The sequence below is a fragment of the Chiloscyllium punctatum genome, chromosome 19 (genome assembly GCF_047496795.1).
Source record: "Chiloscyllium punctatum isolate Juve2018m chromosome 19, sChiPun1.3, whole genome shotgun sequence".
In the NCBI taxonomy this organism is placed as follows: domain Eukaryota; kingdom Metazoa; phylum Chordata; class Chondrichthyes; order Orectolobiformes; family Hemiscylliidae; genus Chiloscyllium; species Chiloscyllium punctatum.
In genome coordinates, this window is record NC_092757.1 from 93,700,481 (window position 1) to 93,721,075 (window position 20,595).

General features: G+C 52.5%; 1 protein-coding gene across 1 annotated transcript in view; it reads right to left on the reverse strand.

Moving 5' to 3' along the window:
- Positions 1–6,304: 6,304 nt before the first annotated feature.
- The window catches only part of LOC140491214 (uncharacterized), an 87,483-nt gene continuing 73,192 nt past the window's right edge, over positions 6,305–20,595 (reverse strand). The window contains exons 4-8 of the mRNA XM_072589195.1: positions 17,026–17,129; positions 16,499–16,607; positions 14,439–14,563; positions 8,719–8,853; positions 6,305–7,420 (exon numbers count right to left, since the gene is read on the reverse strand). Coding sequence (XP_072445296.1) covers positions 6,435–7,420; positions 8,719–8,853; positions 14,439–14,563; positions 16,499–16,607; positions 17,026–17,129 — 1,459 coding nt within the window. The 3' untranslated portion in view covers positions 6,305–6,434. The remainder of the gene's footprint in view (positions 7,421–8,718; positions 8,854–14,438; positions 14,564–16,498; positions 16,608–17,025; positions 17,130–20,595) is intronic.

Below are 20,595 nucleotides of genomic sequence, written 5' to 3' on the forward strand. Positions count from 1 at the left end.
GGTCAGCGCTGAGGGAGTGCCGCACTGTCGGAGGGTCAGTGCTGAGGGAGTGCCGCACTGTCGGAGGGTCAGTGCTGAGGGAGTGCCACACTGTCGGAGGGTCAGTGCTGAGGGAGTGCCGTACTGTCGGAGGGTCAGTGCTGAGGGAGTGCCGCACTGTCGGGGGGTCAGCGCTGAGGGAGTGCCACACTGTTGGAGGGTCAGTGCTGAGGGAGTGCCGTACTGTCGGAGGGTCAGTGCTGAGGGAGTGCCGCACTGTCGGAGGGTCAGTGCTGAGGGAGTGCCGCACTGTCGGAGGGTCAGTGCTGAGGGAGTGCCACACTGTCGGAGGGTCAGTGCTGACGGAGTGCCGTACTGTCGGAGGGTCAGTGCTGAGGGAGTGCCGCACTGTCGGGGGGTCAGCGCTGAGGGAGTGCCACACTGTTGGAGGGTCAGCACTGAGGGAGTGCCGCACTGTCGGAGGGTCAGTGCTGAGGGAGTGCCACACTGTCGGGGGGGTCAGCGCTGAGGGAGTGCCGCACTGTCGGGGGGTCAGCGCTGAGGGAGTGCCGCACTGTCAGAGGGTCAGTGCTGAGGGAGTGCCGCACTGTCAGAGGGTCAGTGCTGAGGGAGTGCCGCACTGTCAGAGGATCAGTGCTGAGGGAGTGCCGCACTGTCAGAGGGTCAGTGCTGAGGGAGTACCACAAGGTCAGAGGGTCAGTGCTGAGAGAGTGCCACATGGTCAGAGGGTCAGTGCTGAGGGAGTGCCACACTGTCAGAGGGTCAGTGCTGAGGGAGTGCCACATGGTCAGAGGGTCAGTGCTGAGGGAGTACCACAAGGTCAGAGGGTCAGTGCTGAGGGAGTGCCGCACTGTCGGAGGGTCAGCGCTGAGGGAGTGCCACACTGTCGGGGGGTCAGTGCTGAGGGAGTGCCGCACTGTCGGAGGGTCAGTGCTGAGGGAGTGCCACATGGTCAGAGGGTCAGTGCTGAGGGAGTACCACAAGGTCAGAGGGTCAGTGCTGAGGGAGTGCCGCACTGTCGGAGGGTCAGCGCTGAGGGAGTGCCACACTGTCGGGGGGTCAGTGCTGAGGGAGTGCCGCACTGTCGGAGGGTCAGTGCTGAGGGAGTGCCGCACTGTCGGAGGGTCAGTGCTGAGGGAGTGCCGCACTGTCAGAGGGTCAGTGCTGAGGGAGTGCTGCACTGTCAGAGGGTCAGTGCTGAGGGAGTGCCGCACTGTCAGAGGGTCAGTGCTGAGGGAGTGCCGCACTGTCAGAGGGTCAGTGCTGAGGGAGTGCCGCACTGTCAGAGGGTCAGTGCTGAGGGAGTGCCGCACTGTCGGAGGGTCAGTGCTGAGGGAGTGCCGCACTGTCGGAGGGTCAGTGATGAGGGAGTGCCGCACTGTCGGAGGGTCAGTGCTGAGGGAGTGCCGCACTGTCGGAGGGTCAGTGATGAGGGAGTGCCGCACTGTCAGAGGGTCAGTGCTGAGGGAGTGCCGCACTGTCGGAGGGTCAGTGATGAGGGAGTGCCGCACTGTCAGAGGGTCAGTGCTGAGGGAGTGCCACACTGTCAGAGGGTCAGTGCTGAGGGAGTGCCGCACTGTCAGAGGGTCAGTGCTGAGGGAGTGCCGCACTGTCAGAGGATCAGTGCTGAGGGAGTGCCGCACTGTCAGAGGATCAGTGCTGAGGGAGTGACGCACGGTCGGAGGATCAGTGCTGAGGGAGTGCCACACTGTCAGAGGGTCAGTGCTGAGGGAGTGCCACATGGTCAGAGGGTCAGTGCTGAGGGAGTACCGCACTGTCGGAGGGTCAGTGCTGAGGGAGTGCCGCACTGTCGGAGGGTCAGTGCTGAGGGAGAGCCGCACTGTCGGAGGGTCAGTGCTGAGGGAGTGCCGCACTGTCGGAGGGTCAGTGCTGAGGGAGCGCCGCACTGTCAGAGGGTCAGTGCTGAGGGAGCGTCGCACTGTCGGAGGGTCAGTGCTGAGGGAGTGCCGCACTGTCAGAGGGTCAGTGCTGAGGGAGTGCCGCACTGTCGGAGGGTCAGTGCTGAGGGAGTGCCGCACTGTCGGAGGATCAGTGCTGAGGGAGTCCCGCACTGTCAGAGGGTCAGTGCTGAGGGAGTGCCACATGGTCAGAGGGTCAGTGCTGAGGGAGTACCACAAGGTCAGAGGGTCAGTGCTGAGGGAGTGCCGCACTGTCGGAGGGTCAGTGCTGAGGGAGTGCCGCACTGTCAGAGGGTCAGTGCTGAGGGAGTGCCGCACTGTCAGAGGATCAGTGCTGAGGGAGTGCCGCACTGTCAGAGGGTCAGTGCTGAGGGAGTGCCACATGGTCAGAGGGTCAGTGCTGAGGGAGTACCACACTGTCAGAGGGTCAGTGCTGAGGGAGCATCGCACTGTCAGAGGGTCAGTGCTGAGGGAGTGCCGCACTGTCAGAGGGTCAGTGCTGAGGGAGTGCCGCACTGTCAGAGGGTCAGTGCTGAGGGAGTGCCGCACTGTCAGAGGATCAGTGCTGAGGGAGTGTCACACTGTCAGAGGGTCAGTGCTGAGGGAGTGCCGCACTGTCGGAGGGTCAGTGCTGAGGGAGTGCCACATGGTCAGAGGGTCAGTGCTGAGGGAGTACCACAAGGTCAGAGGGTCAGTGCTGAGGGAGTGCCGCACTGTCGGAGGGTCAGCGCTGAGGGAGTGCTGCACTGTCAGAGGGTCAGTGCTGAGGGAGTGCCGCACTGTCAGAGGGTCAGTGCTGAGGGAGTGCCGCACTGACAGAGGGTCAGTGCTGAGGGAGTGCCACATGGTCAGAGGGTCAGTGCTGAGGGAGTACCACACTGTCAGAGGGTCAGTGCTGAGGCAGCGTCGCACTGTCGGAGGGTCAGTGCTGAGGGAGTGCTGCACTGTCAGAGGGTCAGTGCTGAGGGAGTGCCGCACTGTCGGAGGGTCAGTGCTGAGGGAGTGCCACACTGTCAGAGGGTCAGTGCTGAGGGAGTGCCGCACTGTCAAAGGGTCAGTGCTGAGGGAGTGCCGCACTGTCAAAGGGTCAGTGCTGAGGGAGTGCCGCACTGTCACAGGGTCAGTGCTGAGGGAGTGCCACACTGTCAGAGGGTCAGTGCTGAGGGAGTGCCGCACTGTCAGAGGATCAGTGCTGAGGGAGTGCCACACTGTCAGAGGGTCAGTGCTGAGGGAGTGCCACATGGTCAGAGGGTCAGCACTGAGGGAGTGCCGCACTGTCGGAGGGTCAGCACTGAGGGAGTGCTGCACTGTCGGAGGGTCAGCACTGAGGGAGTGCCGCACTGTCGAAGGGGGAGTGACGCACTGTCAGAGGGTCAGTGCTGAGGGAGTGCCGCACTGTCAGAGGGTCAGTGCTGAGGGAGTGCCGCACTGTTGGAGGGTCAGTGCTGAGGGAGTGCCGTATTGTCAGAGGGTCAGTGCTGAGGGAGTGCCGCACTGTCAGAGGGTCAGTGCTGAGGGAGTGCCGCACGGTCGGAGGGTCAGTGCTGAGGGAGTGCCGTACTGTCAGAGGGTCAGTGCTGAGGGAGTGCCGCACTGTCAGAGGATCAGTGCTGAGGGAGTGCCACACTGTCAGAGGGTCAGTGCTGAGGGAGTGCCGCACTGTCAGAGGATCAGTGCTGAGGGAGTGCCACACTGTCAGAGGGTCAGTGCTGAGGGAGTGCCACATGGTCAGAGGGTCAGCACTGAGGGAGTGCCGCACTGTCGGAGGGTCAGCACTGAGGGAGTGCTGCACTGTCGGAGGGTCAGCACTGAGGGAGTGCCGCACTGTCGAAGGGGGAGTGACGCACTGTCAGAGGGTCAGTGCTGAGGGAGTGCCGCACTGTCAGAGGGTCAGTGCTGAGGGAGTGCCGCACTGTTGGAGGGTCAGTGCTGAGGGAGTGCCGTATTGTCAGAGGGTCAGTGCTGAGGGAGTGCCGCACTGTCAGAGGGTCAGTGCTGAGGGAGTGCCGCACGGTCGGAGGGTCAGTGCTGAGGGAGTGCCGTACTGTCATAGGTGTAGCCTATCGGATGAGCTGTTACACTGAGCTGATGACTTTGTGCTGAACATGAGAGGGGAACTGAATGGAAAGGAGTGCGTATTATCCCTGGTTTCCCAGATTACACTTGCCCCTGAATGGGCATTTATCAGCTGTGAAGGAATGTTGTTGCAGATGTGGGAAAGTGATCGTGAAATGGAAAGTGTCCCAATCTCACAGCATCACCTGGTCTGCTCCAAGTGTGGGAAACTGAGTGGGATTTTACCTGAATCCCACACAAACGCTGTGTCTATTCCAACTGTCATCAATCATTTGCAACAAACTCTCATACAAAGTTTATATGTACTTTATACAGAAAATAATATTTCACATATACATAGAAATATTGTCAGTGCTGCTCTTGGACTACATACTGACCCCCTCGGCAATATGTACTGGGAAAACATGCCTCCCTCCACCCTCATCCTGATATTACCACCGACCCCCCCCCCCCAACACCGACCCCCCCCCCCCCACACCGACCCCCATCTCACCACTGACCCCCCCCACACCGACCCCCCATCTCACCACTGACCCCTCCCCCATCTCACCACTAAGCACACCCCAAGCTCACCACTGACCCCACCCCAATCTCACCATTTACCCTCCCCACCCCCATCTCACCACTAACCCCACCCTGATCTCACCACTGACCCCTCCCCATCTCACCACTGACCCCACCCCGATCTCACCACTGACCCCGACCCGATCTCACCACTGACCCCACCCCGATCTCACCATTGACCCTCCCAACCCCCATCTCACCACTAACCCCACCCCGATCTCACCACTGACCCTCCCCATCTCACCACTGACCCCACCCCCATCGCACCCCTGATCCCCATCCCATCAAAGACTCCCATCTCATCAAAGACCCCTCCCCATCTCACCACTGACCCCTCTCCATCTCACCACTGACTCCTCCCCATCTCATCACTGACCCCACCTCATCTCACCATTGACCCTCCCCTCCCCCATCTCACCACTAACCCCACCCCGATCTCACCACTGACCCTCCCCATCTCACCACTGACCCCACCCCATCGCACCCCTGATCCCCATCTCATCAAAGACTCCCATCTCATCAAAGACCCCTCCCCATCTCACCACTAAGCCCACCCCAAGCTCACCACTGACCTCACCCCGATCTCACCATTGACCCTCCCCACCCCCATCTCACCACTGACCCCACCCCATCTCACCACTGACCCCACCCCATCTTACCACTGACCCTCCCCACACCGACCCCCCCCCACACCGACCCCCCCCACACCGACCCCCATCTCACCACTGACCCCTCCCTCATCTCACCACTGACCCTCCCCATCTCACCACTGACCCTCCCCTCCCCCATCTCACCACTGACCCCACCCCGATCTCACCATTGACCTTCCCCATCCCCATCTCACCACCAACCCCCCCCCGATCTCACCACTGACCCCTCTCCATCTCATCACTGACCCCACCTCATCTCACCATTGACCCTCCCCTCCCCCATCTCACCACTAACCCCACCCCGATCTCACCACTGACCCCACCCCGATCTCACCACTGACCCCACCCCGATCTCACCACTGACCCCACCCCCATCGCACCCCTGATCCCCATCTCATCAAAGACTCCCATCTCATCAAAGACCCCTCCCCATCTCACCACTAAGCCCACCCCAAGCTCACCACTGACCCCACCCCGATCTCACCATTGACCCTCCCCACCCCCATCTCACCACTGACCCCACCCCATCTCACCACTGACCCCACCCCATCTTACCACTGACCCTCCCCACCCACATCTCACCACTGACCCCTCTCCATCTCACCACTGACTCCTCCCCACCCTGATCTCACCACTGACCCCTCCCCACCCCGATCTCACCACTGACCCCTCCCCATCTCACCACTGACCCTCCCCACCCCCATCTCACCACTGACCCTCCCCATCTCACCACTGACCCCACCCCCATCTCACCACTGACCCCTCCCCTAAGACCTGGCCATACTCCTGTTTGATTTGATCGGTCACTCCCCTCAGTCACCTCTCTCAAACAGCCCCATCAGTCGCCTCCCTTGGTCACTCCCCTCGGTCAGTCCCATTGGTCACCACTTCATTGTTGCCCAGCCAATGAGATGGAGCTGGGGGATTGTCACAATAATGTAGAACCGGGGCCTAGCAGCTCATCAATATCCCTGACTGTTGACCCGATCCCCCACTGACCTGATCCTTCCATTCTCCCGTCCCCCCCCACCCACCCTCCCCAGGGTCTTTGCCAGGGTGGGGTGTTTTATGCATTTGACTAACTCAGGCTCAGCATTGACCTCCCTTCACCCTCCCCTCTCCCCCACTACCGCCTTGGGGGTGGGGGGCAGAGAGTGGTCGCTGTCTGCCCCCACCCTCTGGGTCAGTGTGAACCTCTCTCTCTCTCTGTATCTCTGGGTTTCCTTCACAGAGAATTCTGCCGGGGTTCCTGATCCCCGCCCGGGATCTCGGGCTCCAGCTCCGGAGAGGGTTCGGATTGGCCGGAGGGGTGCAGCATGTCCAGCCGCCCCTGTGTGCCCTCTGTGACGTTGGCCACCAGTTTGTGGAGGATGGGTGTGGTTGGGATCAGGGCCTTCCTGGGCAGGGAGCTGGTACCACCTGCTGGGATTTGATGGGAGCCTGGGGGATAGTGCTCACTGGGAGATGGGGCCTCACCCGCGGATGGACACGACCTCAGCTTCTTCTCCAGCGTGCGCTGCAGTTTGGAGACCTTCTGTCCCCGGGCGCGAGGACCCAGCTCCTGCTGGGGAGCTGATCGTTGCTTCTGGAAACTTCCGAACCGCCTCAGCATTGCCTGGACTGTGCCGACTCCGATTCCATCCGCGGTGCTGGCCCAGATCCTGGAGGAGCGCTGAGCTTCCCGTCTCGGCACCTTCCGGCTACTGCTCCCAATCCTGGCCCCTGCCGGTGTGACCGGGGAGCCCCTCGGCTCCGGACCCTGGGGGTCTCTGGGGGCCATGGGGGAGGGAGCTGGGTGCTCCCCAGCACGTGCCCCGGGAGAGGTCAGACTGTGGTGGGATGAAGCTCTATCCTCAGGGTAGACACCGGGCACATCGATACACTGGTAAGGCTGGCATTCAGACTGCCCTGGTACCGACTCAATGGGCGATAACTTACTGAGAGTCCAGGACAGCTTCCTCTTCCGCTGGACATTGGCCGCAGGGATGACCCTGCTCTCAGGCATCGAGCCCCTCCTCAGCTCAGGCCCGAATTTGGTGCCCTCAGCGAACGAGACTGAGGGCCGGTGAGCTTTGACAATGCTGGAGGTCCGAGGAATGCTCAGTGGCTGCACGGTGTCCTCACTGTTGGGCTCCGACTGCTCCACCGGGAAATAGTTGCAGCGGGAGCTCAATTCCTGAAAACCAGCTTCAGGAGTCAGCAACATGCTTCCTGGTAAAAAATAGGAAAAAAATGTTCAAATCATCATCTCATCCCAAATCACTGTTGGTTTGTACCTCCCAACCCTGACGGGGCTGTCTCACACTGGGATACAGTTCCCGAAGGGGCTGTCTCACACTGGGATACAGTTCCTGAAGGGGCTGTCTCTCACTGGGATACAGTTCCCGAAGGGGCTGACTCTCACTGGGATACAGTTCCCGAAGGGGCTGTCTCTCACTGGGATACAGTTCCCGAAGGGGCTGTCTCTCACTGGGATACAGTTCCAGAAGGGGCTGTCTCTCACTGGGATACAGTTCCCATGTATCTGCTGCCCCTGTCCTTCTAGATGGAAGTGGATGTGGGTTTGGAAGGTGCTGTCTGAGGATCTTTGGTGAGTTTCTGCAGTGCATCTTGTAGATGGTACACACTGCTGCTACTGAGCATCGGTGGGGGAGGGAGTGGGTGTTTGTGGATGTGGTGCCAATAAAGTGGGGGCTGCTTTGTCCTGGATGTTATCGAACTTTTTGAGTGTTGTTGGAGTTGCCCCCATCCAGGGCAAGTGGGGAATATTCCATCACACTCCTGAATTGTGCCTTGTAGATGGTGGACAGGCTTTGGGGAGTCAGGAGGGGAGTTACTCACCGCAGTATTCCTAGTCTCTGACCTGGTCTTGGAGCCACTGTGATTATGTGGTGAGTGGTAATCCCCCCACCCTGGATGTTGATCGTAGGGGTTATTACCCCACAATAGTAACACCATTGAATGTCAAGGGATGGTGGTTAGATTGTCTCTTGTTGGTGATGGTCATAGCCTGGCATTTATGTGGCATGAACGTTACTTGCCACTTGTCAACCCAAGGCTGGATATTGTCCAGATCTTGTTGCATTTGAACATGGACTGCTTCAGTATCTGAGGAGTTAGGAACAATGCTGAACATTGTGTGATCATTGGTGAACATCCCAGTCTAACCTTGTGACTGATTGTGCTGTGATGTTAGAGGTCGTCACTATCACCTCACCATCTATTCTGTCGTTTATAGTCTTTGCTAAAGGCAATAATCATCTCATATCCAGGATGCTCCAGTGCAAAGCACCAAAAGGCAGCTTCCTGAGTCATGTGCTATCACAATAAATAATTCCTGGATCGTCTTTGCTTCTCCCATGGACCCATGGAGAGTGACTGACCATGTCCCTGTGTATGAGGGGACTCCAGGTGTTAGGGCAGAGTGGGGCAAGGTGGGGGTGTCTTTGTATCCTGTGCCTGTCCCTGTCTCTGTACCCACATGGACTGAACATGAGATTAGTCCTCACCTTCCTGAGGAGGGACACAGTAGACAGGTTCCCCCTCATCAGTGCCGAAGGAGGAGAATGAGACAGATTCCCATCCAGCTGAGGGAGAGTCAATGAAACTGCAGTTGAAACTGACATCAGCGTCATGGTGGGAAACTGCAAGAAAGGACAAAGAGTTACACACCACTCCGAACGCAACGAGAGGTACGTCGGGTTTCAAGAGATCGATTGTGTGAGGGGACTCTCTGGTCCAAGGTAGAGACAGACGTTTCTGTGAGGTAAAAACAATGACTGCAGATGCTGGAAAGCAAATACTGGATTAGTGGTGCTGGAAGAGCACAGCAGTTCAGGCAGCATCCAACGAGCAGCGAAATCAACGTTTCGGGCAAAAGCCCTTCATCAGGAATAAAGCTGAAGGGCTTTTGCCCGAAACGTCAATTTCGCTGCTCGTTGGATGCTGCCTGAACTGCTGTGCTCTTCCAGCACCACTTATCCAGTACAGACGTTTCTGTGGCCAGCAGAGAAAAATCAGAATGGTGTGTTGTTTCCCTGGTGCCAGGATCAAGGATGTCTCAGAGAGGGTGCAGAATGTTCTCACGGGGGAGAGGGGCCAGCAGGAGGTCATTGTCCACATTGGAACCAACGACATTGGAAGGGAAAAGGCTGAGATTCTGAAGGGAGATTACAGAGAGTGAGGCAGAAATTTAAAAAGGAGGTCCTCAAGGGTAGTAATATCTGGATTACTCCCAGTGCTACGAGCTAGTGAGGGCAGGGATAGGAGGATAGAGCAGATGAATGCATGGCTGAGGAGCTGGTGTATGGGAGAAGGATTCACATTTTTGGATCATTGGAATCTCTTTTGGGGTAGAAGTGACCTGGACAAGAAGGACGGATTGCACCTAAATTGGAAGGGGACTATTATACTGGCAGGGAAATTTGCTAGAACTGCTTGGGAGGATTTAAACTAGTAAGGTGGGGGGTGGGGGGGACCCAGGGAGATAGTGAGGAAAGAGATTGATCTGAGACTGGTACAGCTGTGAACAGAAGTGAGTCAAACAGTCAGGGCAGGCAGGAACAAGGCAGGACTAATAAATTAAACTGCATTTATTTCAATACAAGGGGCCTAACAGGGAAGGCAGATGAACTCAGGGCATGGTTAGGAACATGGAACTGGGATATCATAGCAATTACGGAAACATGGCTCAGGGATGGACAGGACTAGCAGCTTAATGTTCCAGGATACAAATGCTACAGGAAGGATAGAAAGGGAGGCAAGAGAGGAGGGGGAGTGGCATTTTTGATAAGGGACAGCATTACAGCTGTGCTGAGGGAGGATATTCCTGGAAATACATCCAGGGAAGTTATTTGGGTGGAACTGAGAAATAAGAAAGGGATGATCACCTTATTGGGATTGTATTATAGACCCCCCAATAGTCAGAGGGAAATTGAGAAACAAACATGTAATGAGATCTCAGCTGTCTGTAAGAATAATAGGGTAGTAATGGTAGGGGATTTTAACTTTCCAAACATCGACTGGGACTGCCATAGTGTTCAAGGTTTAGATGGAGAGGAATTTGTTAAGTGTGTACAAGACAATTTCCTGATTCAGTATGTAGATTTACCTACTAGAGAAGGTGCAAAACTTGACCTACTCTCGGGAAATAAGGCAGGGCAGGTGACTGAGGTGTCAGTGGGGGAGCACTTTGGGGCCAGCGACCATAATTCTATTAGATTTAAAATAGTGATGGAAAAGGATAGACCAGATCTAAAAGTTGAAGTTCTAAGTTGGAGAAAGGCCAATTTTGACGGTATTAGGCAAGAACTTTCGAAAGCTGATTGGAGGCAGATGTTCGCAGATAAAGGGACGGCCGGAAAATGGGAAGCCTTCAGAAATGAGATAATAAGAATCCAGAGAAAGTATATTCCTGTCAGGCTGAAAGGGAAGGCTGGTAGGTAAAGAGAATGCTGGATGACTAAAGAAATTGAGGGTTTGGTTCAGAAAAAGAAGGAAGCATATGTCAGGTACAGACAGGATAGATCGAGTGAATCCGTAGAAGAGTATAAAGGAAGTAGGAGTATACTTAAGAGGGAAACCAGGGGGGCAAAACGGGGACATGAGATAGCTTTGGCAAATAGAATTAAGGAGAATCCAAAGGGGTTTTACAAATATATTAAGGACAAAAGGGTAACTAGGGAGAGAATAGGGCCCCTCAAAGATCTGCATGGCGGCCTTTGTGTGGAGCTCTAAGAGATGGGGCAGATATTAATAGAGTATTTTGCATCAGTATTTACTGTGGAAAAAGACATAGAAGATATAGACTGTAGGGTGACTGATGGTGACATTTTGAAAACTGTCCAGATTACAGAGGAAGAAGTGCTGGATGTCTTGAAACGGCTAAAGGTGGATAAATCCCCAGGACCTGATCAGGTGTACCTGAGAACTCTGGGAAGATAAGGAAGTGATTGCTGGGCCTCTTGCTGAGATATTTGTATCATCAATAGTCACAGGTGAGGTGCCGGAAGACTGGAGTTTGGCTAATGTGGTGCCACTGTTTAAGAAGGGTGGTAAAGACAAGCCAGGGAACTATAGACCGGTCGGCCTGACCTCGGTGGTGGGCAAGTTGTTGGAGGGAATCCTGAGGGACAGGATGTACACGTATTTGGAAAGGCAAGGACTGATTCGGGATAGTCAACATGGCTTTGTGCGTGGGAAATCATGTCTCACAAACTTGATTGAGATTTTTGAAGAAGTAACAAAGAGGATTGATGAGGGCAGAGCAGTAGATGTCATCTACATGGACTTCAGTAACGCGTTCAACAAGGTTCCCCATGGGAGACTGATTAGCAAGGTTAGATCTCATGGAATACAGGGAGAACTAGCCATTTGGATACAGAACTGGCTCAAAGGTAGAAGACAGAGGGTGGTGGTGGAGGGTTGTTTTTCAGACTGGAGGCCTGTGACCAGTGGAGTGCAACAAGGATCGATGCTGGGTCTTCTACTTTTTGTCATTTATATAAATGATTTGGATGTGAACATAAGAGGTACAGTTAGTAAGTTTGCAGATGACACCAAAATTGGAGGTGTAGTGGACAGCGAAGAGGGTTACCTCAGATTACAACAGGATCTGGACCAGATGGGCTGAGAAGTAGCAGATGTAGTTTAATTCAGATAAATGCGAGGTGCTGCATTTTGGGAAAGCAAATCTTAGCAGGACTTATACACTTAATGGTAAGGTCCTCGGGAGTGTTGCTGAACAAAGAGACCTTGGAGTGCAGGTTCATAGCTCCTTGAAAGTGGAGTCACAGGTAGATAGGATAGTGAAGGCAGCGTTTGGTATGCTTTCCTTTATTGGTCAGAGTATTGAGTACAGGAGTTGGGAGGTCATGTTGCGGCTGTACAGGACATTGGTTAGGCCACTGTTGGAATATTGTGCGCAATTCTGGTCTCCTTCCTATCGGAAAGATGTTATGAAACTTGAAAGGGTTCAGAAAAGATTTACAAGGATGTTGTCAGGGTTGGAGGATTTGAGCTACAGGGAGAGGCTGAACAGGCTGGGGCTGTTTTCCCTGGAGCGTCGGAGGCTGAGGGTTGACCTTATAGAGGTTTATAAAATTATGAGGGGCATGAATAGGATAAATAGACAAAGTCTTTTCCCTGGGGTGGGGGAGTCCAGAACTAGAGGGCATAGGTTTAGGGTGAGAGGGGTTAGGGTCACTAACTCTGATTGGGCATATTCATGTCTGCCATTGTTGCCCCAACACATCAATCCTGGAAGGATCACCGACTTCATCCCTGTTACTGGCCGAGCAACATGTGAATCCTCACCTTCCATCGCTCACCATTGGACATTGGCAAGAGAGCCAACATTTCAATATCTGATTATTCACAAAATACAGCCATGATTTAGACAAGAAACACAATGTAATCTCTCCGAGTCTGCAGATGACACGAAGCTGGGTGAGAGGGTGAGCTGTGGATGCAGGGATGTTGAAGTGTGATTGGGATATACTGAGTGAGTGTGAGTGAGTCAGTGAGTGAGTGCAGTCTCATTTGGATCAATGTGAGGTTATCCACTTGGGGTCCATTCATTTACTGGATGCCTCCAGGTATCTCACAGGTACACAATGCCTTTGGTTTATTTACAACTGCAGAGAATGCCAAATTTTCAATATCTGTTGTTAGTCATGTGCAAAGAGTGTACAGAAATGCTTCAGCAACTGTGTATGTATATATAAAAAAGTTATGAATAAAGTATACATTTGCAATTAAAAAATACAAGACCTGGGTGTCCTCATAAATCAGTTGCTGAACATAAGCATTACAGGCAGTGAAGAGGGTAAATGGTTTGTTGGCTTTCATAGCGAGAGGATTCAAACACAGGAACAGGGATGTGTTACTGCAACTAGACAGGATCTTAGTGAGAACACCCTGGACGACAGAGAGTAGGGTTGGGTTTCCTTTATCTGAGGAAAGATGTTCTGACGATGGAGGGAGTGTAGTAAATGTCCATCAGACAGCAGGTGTGAAGAGAGAAACTGGGTTCATGTTCCCAGTCTTGTGCGACTTTCCACCAGCACTCACTAGCTCCAAAACATTAACTCTGTATCTCTCTCTCTCTCTCTCTCTCTCTCTCCACAGATGCTGCCAAACCCACGGAGATTCGCCAGTACTCTGTGTGTGTGTGTGTCTGTGTGTCTGTGTGTGTGGGGGGGAGGGCTGTGGGTGTGTGTGTGTGTGTGTGTGTGTGTGTGTATGTGTGTGTGTGTTTGTGTGTGTGACTGTCTGTGTGTGTCTGTGTGTGTGGGGGGAGGGCTGTGGATGGGGGGTGCGTGTGTGTTTGTGTGTGTGTGTCTCTGTGTGTCTGTGTGTGTGGGGGGGAGCTGTGTGTGTCTGTGTGTGTGCGTGTGTGTGTGTGCCTCTTTGTGTTTGTGTGTGTCAGTGTCTGCGTGTGTCTGTGTGTGTGTGGGGGAGGGCTGTGGGTGGGGGGGGGCATGGGTGGGGGTGTCTGTGTGTGTGTCTCTGTGTGGGGGGGCTGTGTGTGTCTGTGTGTGTGCGTGTGTCTCTGTGTCAGTCTGTGCATGTGTATGTGTCTCTGTGTGTCTCTGTGTGCGGGGGGGGCTGTGTGTGTGTGTCTGTGTGTGTGTGCGTGTGTCTCTGTATGTCTGTCTGTCTGTGTGTATCTGTGTGTGTGGGGGGGCTGTGTGTGTGTCTGTGTGTGTGTGAGTGTCTGTGTGTGCGTATGTCTCTGTGTGTCTGTATGTGCGTGTCTGTGTGTGTCTCTGTGCATGTGTCTGTGTCTGTGTGTCTGTCTGTCTGTGTCTCTGTGCATGTGTCTGTGTCTGTGTGTGTATCTGTCTGTGTGTTATGTCTGTGTGTGTGTGTCTCTGTGCGTGTGTATGCCTGTGTGTGTATGTCTGTGTGTGTCTCTGTGTGTGTCTGTCTCTGTATGTGTGTATGCCTGTGTGTATGTCTCTGTGTGTGTATATCTGTGTGTGTCTGTATGTATCTGTCTGTGTGTGTGTATGACTGTGCGTGTGTGTCTGTGTGTGTGCGTCTGTATGTGTGTATGTGTATGTCTGTGTGTGTCTGTGTATATCTGTGTGTGTGTCTGTGTGTGTGTGTGTGTGTGTCTGTGTCTGTGTGTGTATCTGTGTCTGTGTGTGTGTGTCTGTGTGTGTGTGTGTAGGTACAGACAGAGCTTCTGATCAAAATTGATTCCTGGGGTCACCTTTCCACTCACCGGTCACTTTCGGCAGTTTCTGATTTCCGAACGAGAAGCACGATATTCCAGAGCCAAGATTGAGCAGAACTCCCCGGACGTGGTGCTTCATCCGTGTAATCGGACCATGTTCCTCCTCCAGTGTCCTGTACCGACATCCAGGAGAGAGTGAGCAAGATCAGGAACACACTCCCAGCCCTGTCCCTGGCACATCCCACCCATGGGAGGGAACGGCCCCTCAAACAGTCCTGCCCACAGACCCCACTTGGGTACAGACACCCTGAGGCCGTCCATGGGGAGGGAAGGAGGTGCAGTTCAGGCGAAGACCAGATCTTCATCTTAGTGACTGGTGCAGCAGGCCTGAGGGGCTGAATGGCCTCCTGCTACTCCTGGGCTCCATTCCAAATGGTTTGTGGAACAGCGAGGTGGCTCAGTAGATAGCACTGCTGCCTCTCAGCACCAGGGACCCAGTTTTGATTCCAACCTCGGGCTTGGTTTACTGGTTACTGTGGAACTGGATATACTGGTTACTGTGGAACTGGGTAAACTGTTAACTGTGAAACTGAGTATACTGGTTACTGTGGAACTGGGTATACTGTTAACTGTGAAACTGAGTATACTGGTTACTGTGAAACGTGGTATACTGGTTACTATGAATCTGCGTATACTGGTTACTGTTGAGGCTGGATATACTGGTTACTATGAAACTGGGTATACTGGTTAATGTGAGACTGGGTATACTGGTTATTGTGAAACTGAGTATACTGGTTACTGTGAGACTGGGTATACTGGTAACTGTGAAACTGGGTATACTGGTAACTGTGAGGCTTAATATACTGGTGACTGAGAGGCTGGATATACTGGTGACTGTGATGGTGGATATACTGGTGACTGTGATGGTGGATATACTGGTGACTGTGATGGTGGATATACTGGTGACTGAGAGGCTGGATATACTGGTGACTGTGATGGTGGATATACTGGTGACTGTGATGGTGGATATACTGGTGACTGAGAGGCTGGGTATACTGGTGACTGAGAGACTGGATATACTGGTGACTGAGAGGCTGGATATACCGGTGACTGTGAGGCTGGATATACTGGTGACTGTGAGACTATGTAAGGAGCAGCACAGAAAGGAGATGTAGAGAATGGAATGAGAGATTGCGGGCACTGGGACTATTCTCTCCCAGACCGAGACACTCTAGTGGACATTCCATCGAGTTGGGCTTTGATAAGGGTCACTAGGGGAAGTGGAGGATCAGTGCTCAGAGAAACATGAGGATAATCAGGAACGGAACCTGGTGAGAAGGAGATGAGGACTGGGGGATGACGCAGCGAGGGCAGTACAAGCACTTTCCACAGGAACTCTCACAAGAGCATTGGGTAAATACTGAGAATTGACAGGACTGGGGGAGGGGGGGGGGGGTGGAGAGCAGGGATATGGAACTGATTGTACAGCTTTTCAAAGAGCTATCACCAGCAGGAATGGGCTGAATGGTCTCACAATGTGCTGTGTGAGGCTTCTTCCCAGTCCATACACAACTCCTTGTCTGTCTTATCCGAGCTGTCACATGGTGAGATGTGATCCCAGCCGTCCCTCACTCTGTTGTGGGCAATGTGGTGCAGTGGTATTGACACTGGTCTGGTCTTCTGCATGGCCCAGGGTAATGTTCTGGGGATGTAGGTTCAAATCTGACCAAGGCAAATGAATTCAACAACAAATCTGGAATTAAATGCTGCTCTGATGGTGATAAGTGTCAGGAAAACCCCAGCTAGGTCTTGGAGATCTTTTCGGGAGGAAAATCTACCATCCTCAGCCTACACGTGACTCCAGACCCACAGCAATCTGGTTATCTCTCAACTGTCCTCTGGACTATCCCAGCAAGTTCTCAGTTCAAGGGCAATTAGGCATGGGAGTCAAACACTGAGGGCGTCACTGACTCTTGTATCCCGCGACGGAACGGAAAGATTTGGGAATGCTTCCCAGCTGCTCCTTAATGAAAGGCTGTGAGATCTTGCCCTGCCTGAGGCCAGACCAGGTGGAGAAAGCGGGTGGGTCCCCGGTCACACCCCCCTACCTGTTCTTGGGGTCGTTCTTGTCGTTTCCACAGCAGCAGCAGCAGCACAAGATGCAGAGCAGGATGAACAGCGACACCACAACAACAGCGATCACAACACCACTCTGACCTGGAGAAACAGACAGGGAGTCACCATGCTGGTCAGCAGCTACCTGAGCAATGAAGCTACGTCCTGAGGCTATGCACAGGCAACCCAGAGCAGGAATAAACCCTTCACACAGAGACAGGCGATTCAGCGCGGTCACAAACCAGCTCAGCACTTGCCCTGTTTACCCAAACCAAACCAAGCTTCGAAGAGGAGGAGGCTCCTCTGGCTTTTAGAGACCCCCATCGAGCTCACTCAGATGGGAGTGTCCCCCTCAGTGTGCTAATCCAAACATCCTGGTCAGGCACAAGGGGGAACAGGACAGTCAAAGGTCGAGGGACTGCTAGAAACATGGCTGAGTGGTGGAAGGAGAATGAGGTCAGCAAATCTGAGGGAAAGCACGCGGTTGGTGGGAGTGAGAGTGAGAGAATGAGAGACTCACTGAAAGGACAGTCTCCAGTCACAGGGTCACAGGCCGCACCAAGACAGTGACAGGGAGTCGAACAGTTCAGACCATAAAATCCACTCAGACACGTGAGGTTACATCTAGAGGAACCGAGCAAAACAAAACACACACAGAAAGATAAAAACTGCCAAAAAGGGAAATTATACTGTAACCTGATAGTAAATAGACACGACAAATCATCTAACTCTTAGATTGCAAATCACGTAATCTTTCTATAGATGTAACAGAGTGAATGACCCTTACACTGAATAAACACTGACTCTGTACAGTTACACAGTGAGTGACCCTTACCCTGGTGAATAAACACTGACTTTGTACAGTTACACAGCGAGTGACCCTTACCCTGAATAAACACTGATTCTGTACGGTTACACAGTGAGTGACCCTTACCCTGAATAAACACTGACTCTGTACGGTTACACAGTGAGTGACCCTTACCCTGCTGAATAAACACTGACTCTGTACGGTTACACAGTGAGTGACCCTTACCCTGCTGCATAAACACTGACTCTGTACGGTTACACAGTGAGTGACCCTTACCCTACTAAATAAACATTGAATCTGTACGGTTACACAGTGAGTGACCCTTACCCTGCTGAATAAACACTGTCTCTGTAAGGTTACACAGTGAGTGACCCTTACCCTGCTGAATAAACACTGACTCTATACGGTTACACAGTGAGTGACCCTTACCCTGCTGAATAAACACTGACTCTGTACAGTTACACGGTGAGTGACCCTAACCCTGAATAAACACTGACTTTGTACAGTTACACAGCGAGTGACCCTTACCCTGAATAAACACTGATTCTGTACGGTTACACAGTGAGTGACCCTGACCCTGAATAATCACTGACACTGTACAGATACACAGTGAGTGACCCTTACCCTGCTGAATAAACCCTGACTCTGTACGGTTACACAGTGAGTGACCCATAACCTGCTGAATAAACACTGACTCTGTACGGTTACACAGTGAGTGACCCTTACCCTGCTGCATAAACACTGACTCTGTACGGTTACACAGTGAGTGACCCTTACCCTGCTGAATAAACCCTGACTCTGTACGGTTACACAGTGAGTGACCCTTACCCTGCTGAATAAACACTGACTCTGTACGGTTACACAGTGAGTGACCCTTACCCTGCTGAACAATCACTGACTCTGTACGGTTACACAGTGAGTGACCCTTACCCTGCTGAATAAACACTGACTCTGTACGGTTACACAGTGAGTGACCCTTACCCTGCTGGATAAACACTGATTCTGTACAGTTACACAGTGAGTGACCCTTACCCTGCTGAATAAACACTGACTCTGTACGGTTACACAGTGAGTGACCCTTACCCTGCTGAATCAACCCTGACTCTGTACGGTTACACAGTAAGTGAACCCTACCCTGAATAAACACTAACTCTGTACGGTTACACAGTGAGTGACCCTGACCCTGAATAAACACTGACTCTGTACAGTTACACGGTGAGTGACCCTGACCCTCAATAAACACTGACTTTGTACAGTAACACAGTGAGTGATGCTTACCCTGCTGAATAAACACTGACTCTGTACGGTTACACAGTAAGTGACCCTACCCTGAATAAACACTGACTCTGTACGGTTACACAGTGAGTGACCCTGACCCTGAATAAACACTGACTCTGTACAGTTACACAGTGACTGACCCTGACACTGCTGAATAAACACTGACTCTGTACGGTTACACAGTGAGTGACCCTGACCCTGAATAAACACTGAATCTGTACGGTTACACAGCGAGTGACCCTTACCCTGCTGAATAAACACTGACTCTGTACAGTTACACAGTGAGTGACCCTTACCCTCCTGAATAAACACTGACTTTGTACGGTTACACCGTGAGTGACCCTTACCCTGCTGAAAAAACACTGACTCTGTACAGTTACACAGTGAGTGACCCTGACCCTGAATAAACACTGACTCTGTACGGTTACACAGTGAGTGACCCTTACCCTGAATAAACACTGACTCTGTACAGTTACACAGTGAGTGACCCTGACCCTATTGAATAAACACTGATTCCGTACAGTTACACAGCGAATGACCCTGACCCTGAATAAACACTGACTCTATCCGGTTACACAGTGAGTGACCCTTACCCTGCTGAATAAACACTAACTCTGTACAGTTACACAGTGAGTGACCCTGACCCTGAATAAACACTGACTCTGTACGGTTACACAGTGAGTGACCCTGACCCTGAATAAACACTGACTCTGTACAGTTACACAGTGAGTGACCCTTACCCTGAATAAACACTGACTCTGTACAGTTACACAGTGAGTGACCCTGACCCTGAATAAACCCTGACTCTGTACGGTTACACAGTGAGTGACCCTTACCCCACTGAATAAACACTGACTCTGTACAGTTACACAGTGAGTGACCCTGACCCTGAATAAACACTGACTCTGTACAGTTACACAGTGAGTGACCCTTACTCTGCTGAATAAACACTGACTCTGTACGGTTGCACAGTGAGTGACCCTTACCCTACTGAATAAACACCGACTCTGTATGGTTACACAGTGAGTGAAACTTACCCTGCTGAATAAACACTGACTCTGTACAGTTATACAGTGAGTTACCTTTACCCTGCTGAACAATCACTGACTCTGTACGGTTACACAGTGAGTGACCCTTACCCTGCTGAATAAACCCTGATTCTGTACAATTACACAGTGAGTGACACTGACCCTGAATAAACACTGACTCTGTACGGTTACACAGTGAGTGACCCTTACCCTGCTGCATAAACACTGACTCTGTACGGTTACACAGTGAGTGACCCTTAACCTACTGAATAAACACTGACTCTGTACAGTTACACGGTGAGTGACCATGACGCTGAATAAACACTGACTTTGTACAGTTACACAGCGAGTGACCCTTACCCTGAATAAACACTGATTCTGTACGGTTACACAGTGAGTGACCCTGACCCTGAATAAACACTGACTCTGTACGGTTACACAGTGAGTGACCCTTACCCTGCTGAATAAACACTGACCCTGTACGGTTACACAGTGAGTGACCCTTACCCTGCTGCATAAACACTGACTCTGTACGGTTACGCAGTGAGTGACCCTTACCCTGCTGTATAAATACTGACTCTGTACGGTTACACAGTGAGTGACCCTTACCCTGCTGAATAAACCCTGACTCTGTACGGTTACACAGTGAGTGACCCTTACCCTGCTGAATAAACCCTGACTCTGTACGGTTACACAGTGAGTGACCCTTACCCTGCTGAATAAACCCTGACTCTATACGGTTACACAGTGAGTGACCCTTACCCTGCTGAATAAACACTAACTCTGTACGGTTACACAGTGAGTGACCCTTACCCTGCTGGATAAACACTGATTCTGTACAGTTACACAGTGAGTGACCCTTACCCTGCTGAATAAACACTGACTCTGTACGGTTACACAGTGAGTGACCCTTACCCTACTGAATCAACCCTGACTCTGTACGGTTACACAGTAAGTGAACCCTACCCTGAATAAA